This window comes from Prionailurus bengalensis, chromosome X (genome assembly GCF_016509475.1).
Source record: "Prionailurus bengalensis isolate Pbe53 chromosome X, Fcat_Pben_1.1_paternal_pri, whole genome shotgun sequence".
In the NCBI taxonomy this organism is placed as follows: Eukaryota; Metazoa; Chordata; class Mammalia; order Carnivora; family Felidae; genus Prionailurus; species Prionailurus bengalensis.
This window is the reverse complement of record NC_057361.1, coordinates 121,061,454-121,072,429: the sequence shown is the minus strand read 5'-3', so window position 1 is coordinate 121,072,429 and position 10,976 is coordinate 121,061,454. Positions and strand designations below refer to the sequence as shown.

The 10,976-nt window shown below is 40.5% G+C and overlaps 1 protein-coding gene across 1 annotated transcript; it reads right to left on the bottom strand.

Annotated features, from left to right (window-relative positions):
- Positions 1-2,060: 2,060 nt before the first annotated feature.
- LOC122476928 (RNA polymerase II elongation factor ELL2-like) lies at positions 2,061-10,243 on the bottom strand. The gene is made up of 2 exons (XM_043569841.1): positions 10,131-10,243; positions 2,061-4,333 (listed from the first exon to the last, which is right to left on the bottom strand). Exons 1-2 carry the CDS (start codon positions 10,136-10,138, stop codon positions 2,434-2,436), a joined length of 1,908 nt encoding a protein of 635 aa, XP_043425776.1. The 5' UTR covers positions 10,139-10,243; the 3' UTR covers positions 2,061-2,433.
- Positions 10,244-10,976: the final 733 nt, after the last annotated feature.

The window sequence follows — 10,976 nt, the reverse complement described above, 5'->3', positions numbered from 1 at the left end:
ATTTCAAAACATAGCATTTATGAGCATCACGGCAATAAAATTAATAAAGCAGCCAGGGATTTTAAATACTCTTTCTTTTCTGTGGAATTATTTATACATATTTTCTGACTGTACTTTTATTTCAGCCCTTCCACTCCCCATTTTAAGTCGATATACCTCCAGTCTGAATTAGCACGATACTTTTATAAAGACAAAAACTTTCTCTGACAAAGCATGGGGCCCGTTACAGATAAGAAAGATAAGAGAGCTAGAAGTTAGGTCCAGAGAAACTATACAGATGGAAACATGAAGAGAAAAGATAGGGATTACAGAAGTGTCCAGAAGAGACATAAGGAACATGAAAAGAAAATGAGAAAGAATGGGGGAGAAGCAATATTTACAGAAATATTAGTAGAGAACTTTCCAAGCCTAATGTACTGCATCAAACCAGTTTCAAGAATCACTCTGAACCCCAAGCAGGATGAATAACAAAGATCACGACTAGATACATCTCAATGACACTACTGAGAACCAAAGACAGGAAGGAAAGCCGAAAACACATGTAGGAAAAAGACACAGGACCATCAGTGGAGGAACAATAAGATTGACAGCTAAGTCCCTCCACATGAATGAAACCAAACAGAAATGGAATTCTAGTTTTATACTGCCAACAAAAGCAACCACCGACTTAGAATTCTGTATCTAGTTAACCCGTCCTTCAAACGTAAAGATCGACTGGCAGGGCATGCGCACCAAACTGAGAGGATTCGCTTCCAGCAGAGCCTATGTTAAAGGACAAAGAGAGCTTTTTATGAAAAAAGAAAATCATCTCAGTCATAAATAAGAAAATGGAGGAAAGCCTGAAAAGCAATGGAAAATGCATACACATCTAAATAAATATTGACCGTACAGAAGCAATAATAAATTCCTGTGGGGTTGAAAATAGAGAGAGGAGAATACAGGGCACCTGGGTGGCTCAGTCAGTTAAGCATCCAACTCCTGATTTTGGCTCGGGCCATGATCTCGCAGTTTGTGAGATCGAGCCCCACGTCGGGCTCTGCGCTGACAGCACAGAACCTGCTTGAGATTCTCTCTCTCTCCGTCTCTCTCTGCCCTTCTCCCACTCATTCTCTCTCTCTCTCTCAAAATAAATAAATACTTTAAAAATAAAATATGTAGAGAATAAAAGACACGAACATAAGAGCGCAAATGACAGAAAGGGATAAATGTGGGGAAAAAATGTTCACAGCAACATTGTGGGTAGTAACAAAAGCTGGGAAGCAACCCAATCTCTCATCACAAGAGAACGGATAACTAAATTATGCTGAGGTCACTTGATGACTCAACAGAGAAGTGAGAAAATGAATAAGCTACAGCTTTCTACATCAGCATAAAGAAATCCCAGAAACCTAAGAATGACTGAAAGATCTAAGGTGACGACTACAGGCAGTATGACATCATTTTCACAAAGATAAAAAAACTGAACAATATACTGTTTAGGGATGCTTATAAATATAGTGGAAGTATTTTAAAAAAGCAAGGGAAAGGTAAAAGTAAATTTGAGGAAGTGTTTTCCAGTTCCTGGGGGACGCAGGGTAGATGACAGGAAAACAAAGGTAGCTATGATAGCAATGGGAATGTTCTAATTCCTAAGTTGGTGGGTAAGTTTCTAAGTTTTCATTTTATCACTAGTCTTCGTATCATACATAACCTATTCTTTGGTATGTACCAGTGGTCTTTGGGATGTTGGAGACAAATATCAAGTGAGGACAGGACTCAAATCTTTGAAGACATTTAAAAACTTAGCCTGGGAAACGATGTTTCCTATTGCAAATGATAGCGCTTTGAAAAGACGACACAATTTGAATTGTTAGCTCAAAGTGTTTGCATGTTTGAGCACATAACGTGTTCCCTAACATAAATGCAAGGAACAGTGTCAAGCAAGGTCAACGAAGAAACTTAATGAAATGAAAATGGGTACTGTTCGAAGAATCATGGTATTCTGTGCAAATTTCTAAACTTCTATGTTTTAAGGATGCTTTTGCATTAAAGGTCAGAGAAAAAGACGCTATGACTTCATATTACTCATTAGAGGCTTTTATTTTTTTTAATGTGACTCAAAGATACTGAATCCTTGGTATGTTTTTTTTAAGGGAGTGAAAACACAAGTTTTAGGTGTAAAAAGGATCATATGAGACAGCTTCAGGGGTACAGAAAAGCAAAGGAAAAAGAAACGAAAAAGAAAAATAACATAACATTAAAAAATACACAAACATAAAGCAACATAAAACCAAATGAACATAAACATCAAAAATGAACATTAAAATAAAGAGAAACATAAAAAGAAAGAAAAAATTAAAGTGGTACTCCTGAATGTTTCGACAGAGTGGTTTCATCCCTTTAGAATCCTAGAGCAAGTAATTCAGTATTTTCAACAAATCGGCTTGTGTTTATTTATTCTGATCCTAGCACTTGCCGCTGGTCGTAATCTTTTATTAATCTTTTAATGTGAGCCAGCTTGTTATAAAGGTACAGGCATCTTTGTTTTTCTCCACCATAATTGGGATGAATCCATTTCATCTTTTCATATTCCAGAGAGATTTTCTTATTAATTTCCTGATATTCTTTTGAGTCTGGAGAGAGGTGCTTCCTTTGGAAATCCAGCTTAGTAAATATTCGAGATAGACTTAGCATCTTGGTATGCAAGGCCTGATATTCATCATATTCTGCTCTAAATTCCTGCGCGTATTGCTGCCGCTGCTCCAAAGACACTACAGTGACGTAGTGAGCCAAATAATCGGGGCATCCAGATGCTGACCAAGTTTCATCGGAAGCAGTGCAAACTTCTTCAACTTCGTCATTAGGGTTTGGCTGCGCACTTTCCCCTCGTCGGTCCGGATCTGTCTTCTGTTCCTCCATCGTCTCCGTATCGTGCTCTTGCTTCTCTGCTTTGTGTTCTCTAAATTCATATTTGGACTTCTTGTAGGACATCACGTGCATTTCCTTCTTAAGCTTTAGATACTTTCTTTGGACAGAGGTTGGGGGCAATGTTTCCAGGGTAGTATGTCTTCCCTGCTGCCTCGGAAAGATTTTCCTATTTCGACTAAAACTGTCAACGCCTGGGTCTTGAGTGCCAGGTCCTCCTGAAAAGCTACTAGAATTGCTGCTGGCACATGCAGGCTGAGGAGGATTTGGAAGGGGAAGGTGGGTGGGGGGCGGTGGAGGAGGGAGAACATTGGCAGTAGCTCCGGAAGGTTGCGAGAGGCCTACGGGAGGCTCTGCCCTGGTGTTAACGGAATGACTACTTGAGAGTGACTGTGTTGCAGTTGTCAGGTGAGATATTCGAACTTTTTTCCTTGATAAATTAATATGAGCTAAGTTGGAAAACTCGTCCTCCAATGTTTTAGCTGCAGCAGAACCTCCAGAAGATGCTGTGTGATTGGTGCCAGAAGCGTGCTGAACTATGTCTGCTTTTCTGGAGAGCACCAACTCCAACGACTGCCTGTCTAGTTCACTATACCCAGGCCAGTCTTTGTGGACCTCTTTAAAAACGTAATCCTTTAAGGTATATGAAAAATTCTGAGTATTCAAATTGGCTACCTGCTGCAGAATTTCCCCGAGGGTGTTCTCGTCATCTTTGGTGATGCCGTCTTTCTGAAGCCGAAGAAGCAGTTCAGATTTCTTGTAGGCCTTCAGGGCCAGTAAGTGAATCACCCTATCCCTATATGGCCTCGTGTGGACTCTGTTGACGACTCTTGACTTTCGAATCGTATATGCAGGGTTAATGGGAGCTGTTCTTTTTCTCTCAGGCACTGGATCTGGAACGATGCGTGGTGCTCTCCGAATCGGCGCTCTTTTCTCTCTCTGTAGTTTTCTGTTGTTTTTCCACTTGTTGGAGGATCCCTCCTCCGCTTGGGGCCTTGTCGCTTGTGTCATCTGATAATAGTCGGTTGTGTCACATGCCACCCTCTTATCTTCCGTCGAGTCCAGGCAACTGAGCAGAGAGGGGCCGTAGATTGAGCTCCTCTGTGGGCTCTGGTCTCGATAGCTGTCGTCACCCGCATTTGACCACAGAAAGTTGCACCTGTATTCTCCAGTGGGTGAATCATTTGGGGGAGTTTTGATAAGCTCTTCCAGTCCTTCAAACTCAAGAGAAGCTTGAGGGGGTGCTGTATTCTCGTAGTTCTGATAAGAGGCAAGTGCCTGACTGGTGGGTCTGGTAAGCTGCAGAGGAAACACAGCGACATCGTCCTGCCTCGGCTCTAGGCCATTTACCTTCTCTACTGACACTCCTGCCTCCTGGTGTACCACTTGACCCAGCACTCTGCCTCCGTGGGCTGCCATATAGTCATATCTGCGAAGATCAAAGTGCGAACAGTCATATACTTTAAAAAGCGAGAATTCTCTTTGGCAAAACTTTTATTTCTTATCGCGATCAGCTCTAAAAACCGCAATTCTAAAAGATTAGCCACTTTGACAGTAAATGCTATCTAACGTAAACAAATAGAAATAGAGAGAAATTAAAAAAATAAGAGATTTCCCCCAACGGAGCCAACGCACGGAGTGCCTGATTGAGATGGAAGCTGGAGAGGTAAGGCTAGTTATAAAGATCTAATCTCTTCCAGTGTTCTCCCTTTCACATTTTAGTTTGTCTTTAGGAGGAACTGTTAACCCTCACTGGAAAGTGCTAGATTATTCTCTGAACTCAGCACAGAAAACGCATTTCCTCCCAGTAAATCCAATATCAAGTGGAGGTACTTGGTGAGGGGATTAATGGGTGGTACAAGCAGTCAGTCCTCCTGGCATTTACTCCGACGTGTAAGTGGCTGTTGAGTCCTCCTTGGGACTGGAGCCTGGCCTAAGTCAACGGGGACTCCCGTTGGATAGCTAAAGATAGCATTTTGCAATAATAGTGTATAAAAGGCAAAATTTTAGAGTCACCTGTTTCTCTCTCTCAACCTCCCCTAACCATTACCAAAGAGTGGAAGGAGTTTCCATCCGCTTAGGTGGCCACTTGCGTCCATCCCTCTGTTTCTTTGCACTCCTCCCCTAGAAGACGCACAGCAAAGCACAGGATGGTCCAGGTAAAATTGCCCATGCTGAAAAAAACTCTTGCAGCCAGGCGTTCTAGAGATGCACAGTTTAATCACGGAATATACACGGCCTGTGGGAAACCATCCCAACCAGTTTCACCCCCAAACATATTAGGCACGGTTCTCCCTCCTTACCCCCTTCCCACTGCCAGTCCATCTTGTTGTCAGATTTGCCTACCCTACCTGATGGCATCACTCTACACTTCATCACTCATCTAGAAAAAGCTGAGCATCATCTTCTATCACTCCCTCAAAGATACTTTTCATTCATTTCCCTCCAAAACACCGCGTCGGCCGCCAAATTCCCCATTCATCCAACAGATAGTTAGTGAGGATCTATCATGTGAAGTCAGTGTTCTGGATGCTTGGGGATGTTGCAATGACCAAAAATCCCTTCCCTCATGAGGCCTACATTCTTGTCAAGTTTTTCTGCACATCTCAAATCCACCCCTTCTTCTCTCATACTGCAGCCACTGTCTTTACTTAGGCCAAGAACATCCTTGCCAATATTATGTACTCTTCCTAAGTTGCCATGTTGCCTCTAATTTTTTCTTGTTCTCAACCATATTCCAAATGATCAACAATCATTCCAATCAACTTTCCTTTAAAACAAGTGACGGTTCCCATTACTTAAAGAATAAAATTAATGCCAAGATGATCAACATCATGAATCCTCACTAATTATCAGGAAAAACCACAATGACATATCACCTCACACCTGGTAGAATGGCTCTGATCAAAAAGACAAGAAATAACAAGTGTTGGTAAGGATGTGAAGAAAGGGGAATGCTTGTGTACTGTCGATGGAAATGTACATTGGTGCAGCCACTATGAAACACAATATGGAGGTTCCTCGATCGATTAAAAACAGGCACCAAGGGGTGCCTTGGTGGCTCAGTCAGTGAAGCATCTGACTCTTGATTTCGGCTCAGGCCATGATCTCACGGTTTGTGGGATTGAGCCCCACGTCGGCCTCAGCACTGACAGTGTGGGGCTTGCTTGGGTTCTCTCTCTCCCTCTCTCTCTCTGCCCCTCCCCTGTTCACACACACATGCACATGTGCTCTCTGTCTCAAAATAAATAAATAACCTTTAAAAATAGAAATGCTATATTAGCAAGCAATCCCACTTCTGGGTATATAGTCAAACAAAACGAAAATGAGACCTCAAAGAGATATCTCTACACCCATTTCAGCATTATTCACAATAGCCAAGACATGGGAAAAAGTGTCCATCGATGGATGAATGGATAAAGAAAATGTGATATATGTGTATTCAACCATGAGAAAGAACATTCTGCAATTTGTGATGTGGATGGACCTTATGACATGGAGGGCATTACGCTAAGTGAAATAAGTCAGACAGAGAAAGACAAATACCATATGATATCACTTATATGCGGAAGCTGAAAGAGCCAAACTCATAGAAACAGGCTAGAATGGTAGTTACCATGAAGCGTAGGGAAAAAAGGGAGATATAGGTCAAAGATCCAAACTTCCAGTTATAAAATGAGTAAGTTCTCAGGATCTAATGGGATCATAGCAATTATAGTCAATACTGTATTACATAATTGAAAATTGCTAAGCGAATAGATGTTTTTTTTAAGTTTATTTATTTTGAGAGAGAGAATGAGTGAGGGAGGGAGTGAGGGGGGTGGAGAGAGAGAGAGAGAGAGAGAGAGAGAGAGAGAGAGAGAGAGAGAGAATATCCCACGCAGGCTCCTTGCTGACAGTGCAGAGCCGGATGCAGGGCTGGAACTCACGAACCGTGAGGTCATGACCTGAGCTGAAACCAAGAGTCAGATGCTTAACCAACTGAGCCACCCAAGCACCCTTGAGTGAATAGATCTTAAATGTTCTCCCCACCTAAAAGCAATGGCAATTAGATGTCATGATGCAGGTATTAGCTAATGCAATGTCGGTAATTCTTTTGCAACATATAAATGTATCAAACCAACATGCAGCCTACCTTAAATTGACACAACGTGTTCTCAATAAAGCAGGAAAAAAGGAGACAAAATTAAACCACTTTGGTATGGCATACGGGACCCTTCTTATTCTGTCTCCAATCTACCTCGGTGCTTGTACTATGTATCTAAATGCTACATCGATCTGTTCACTCTTCTCTGAATATGCCCCCAAGCTTGTTCCTATAGTAGCCTTTCACTTGATTTCCTTCTGCTCACTAATGTTCTCCCCCCCCCCATCTTTGCTTGCATTGTTCCTTTACTCTATTCCTTTCCTTGAATGGCCATTCTGTCTAAAATAATAATCTATGCACATGCCCGCTCCAGTGTTCTCTTTCTACTCTCTCTTCTTTATAGAATATATACTACGTAAAATTATGTTACGTATAACTGTTTAATGGAAGTCACCCTTACCGGATATGAGCTTCATGAGGGCTTGGATTTTATCAGTCTTTTGCACTGCTGTGTCTCCAGTGCCTAGAACAGTGCCTGGCACACATAGTAAGTACTCAGTACATATTGGTTGATCAAATGAATACACCGAAGCCCTCAACTTTTAAATCCCACTCGTGTTGGGTTCAGCCAGTTAAATTTCTACTCAACCTTAAAAACCTAGCTCCAATGTCACATCACAGGAGATTTTCCTCTATGCAAAATGAGTACGTCCCTTTATTACAACCCTAGAGCACTCTGAAAAACACCACAAACTGTATCACAAACTGCATCACTTGTGTGCCTGTCACCTCCACTAGACTCTGACCTCTACAAGTCTGGCAACTACACTTTACTCAAATTTGCATGATGCTTCCTTTTTGTCCCCAGTACCTCACTCTGGAAGTAGCAGGTGTCTAGCAGAAGGCACTCTCTCCAAGTTTGTCAAAAGAATGAATAACGGTATGTTTGCATTTCTCCCAGCAAAGATAGATTACTGTCACATCAAGAAGTTATACTAAGTCTGTTAACGTCAGAGAAATGTTCTGTTCTCCTTTAAAATTTTTTTCATGGTCCTGTTAACTTCACAGTATATTTGTATTTTGAAAAGTCAAATCACTGCTGCAGAGAGAATGGAAAATAGTCCCTCAGAAAACCAATGAACTGCTGAAATACATTCAGCAATACAGCATTCTAATGTATGCACAAATGCTTTGTTTGATTCTTCCTGGAGACCTCTAGTAGACACAGAAAGAGATAATATATCCTTCAGTATCTTTAAGTCTGCAGCCTTTGGGAGAACAAATAAAATAACGACAACAGCCCGACCCAGCAGAAATAACGACAACAAAATATTCTTTAACATAAGACTGGGAAGTGGGGCACATCATGACAAAAAGTACAACATGGTATCCATAGACATAAAAGAAGACTCGAAAACATGAAGAATTCATTCTTTCTGAAAAGAAAACTGAATACCGTAAGAATGCCAAGTAATATTAAGCTACGACATGCATTTAGTACAATTACAGAGACAACTTGAGCAGGATTTTTTTCTTTAAATCTGTCAAGACTATTCTAAATTCAACTGTAAGAAAATCTAAAAGAATTTCACAGAGGAGAGTAAGAACGGGGCGTTAACCCTACCTGAGATAATAACATAAAGATAGAGTAGTTAAAAGTGGGACTAGCCTAAGAAGAGATGGAAAATAAATGATAATGAACAGATACCTGAGACACAGAGCCCAGGAATTGGCAGATGATTTAAAAGACCATCAGTGATCAATGTAGAAAAAGCTAGATTCCATTAACGTTGCTGAAGACAAATTGTCAACATGTTAATAAAAATATAAAATTGGGATCTCCCTTCATACTATATTCATATTATAGAACGAATTCCAGATTTATTGAAGAATTAAAATATGAAGCCGTAAAGCAACAAAAGACTTGAAACTTTAGAGTAATGGCAATAATCACGTAGAAAAATATGAGCATAATTTATTACATACAAAATAATTATCACATAAACAACACTCACATTTTATCTCAAGCCCCAAAATTGGTATCAAAGTAAGGAAGGCTTGAAGACTGATACTAGATATCTCTGTTTGGAGACACGCAGGACAATTTGTTTGCATGGGCATAAAGAAAAAGTTAATCAATCAAATTATTGAATACTATCCTAACTTTCTGATTAAGGAGGTAGCAATAATAAATTATGTTCCAACAAAATTGAATTTCTTCTGTACGTTGTCTAGCCTGCCATGTTGTTACTACCACGGAATAGACGTTGATTTCCCAAGGCACTATGCGACTGGATGGGAATAACAAATAAAATGACCACCCAACTAATACATTTTGAAAGGTCATTGGACAATCGCTGTCCCATTTTGTCAAGCCACTCATAAATCTACCCAGGTTCTCTAGCAAATGCGGAAGCGGTTAAAATGACAAAACATCATTAATCCATCTCAAAGTAATATACAGTTGACCCTTGAACAACACAGGGGTTAGGAGTTCCAACCCTCTGCACAATGAAAAATCCACACATAACTTTGGGTTTCCCCAAACATTAACTACTAATAGCCTATTATTGACGGGAAGCCTTACCAATAACAGAAATAGCCGATTAACACACATTTTGTACATTACATGTAGTATACACTGTGTTCTTAAAGTGAGCTAGAAAAAAGAAAGTGTTATTAAGAAAATCATAAGGAAGAGAAAACACATTTACAGTACTGTATGTATGTACATGTGTATATATACACATATATATATATACACACACACATATACATTATGTGTGTGTGTATATATATATATATATGCCACACAAGTGCAGCTACACAGCTCAAACCTGTGTTGTTTAAGGGTCAACTGCACTGATTTCTTATTACACTTTGATGGTACTTCAAAACCTGCCTTTGACCACTGCTACTCAAACCAATGAGCCCACCGAACCACAACCTCTGGACAGTCCTGTGTGAGAGAGCAGGAGGCATGGGGAGCTATGCCTGTTCATTTACACCAGGCGTCCGGTATCTCACGGACACCCACTCTATAGCCATGTTCTGGCTTTGTAGTAAACTTTGAATCATTCTTACTAGTGGCCAAACCTCTTGAGGTCTGGCCTAGTTTAGAACTCATCCCATTTCTCACCTATCCATTGTTTTTGGTCATCATCCAAATTACAAGCTCCAAGAGAGCTCTACTTCCTTCTCCGTGTGTCTTCACACTTCTCTGAATTTCTGTCGCTAGGTATCTATCCACATCCCTACCCTTCTAGAACTCTGACATCATAGCTAGCAATCTCCTCAATATTCTCTACCTCTAACCTTAAAGCGAAACTCCATTTTCCCCCAAGGACGCTACTTTATCTACAGTCCTCTCAAAATAAGCCAACTTGTTTTCTCTGACTCCTTGACCTCAGGGTTGACACATATATGCCAAAGGCATATATAGTAATATATACGCTAACAGCATTAATGGCTTTGACAGGCAATATTTCCACTAAAATTTGAAAAGCCCAGACTTGCATGTATCATGCTCACGTTTTGGGTCCATGTTTCAGTGTCTCTATATAGTCTGATCAGAGATGAACCTTATTCTTCAGGTGACTATAATGCTTCTTGATTTTTGAGTCAGAATTTCATAGCCTTGTGGAATAATCTCTTCCATATTCTCAAATTTCTTCTCTTAAAATTTTTCACAGTAAACTGCTGTAGTGCGGTGATACGCTTTCTTAAGGCGACAGTGGAACAGACAAGACAATTGGAAATGCTCTCATTAAACCAGCACCTGGACTATGATTAATTTAGCACTTCCCTTGGGTAGAAACCCTTTTAAGGGAGGATTCTGTCCCTACCTTCCTAAAAACTCCCTGAAATCCCCTTGCACTTAATGCTTGTCCTTGTTTCTTCCAAAGCCATGTTGAATTTGTTTTTCCTGTCTGGCTTGGTAGAGAGTGAGAAAAGCCCAATATCAAGATCTCCCAGGAATCTGAGA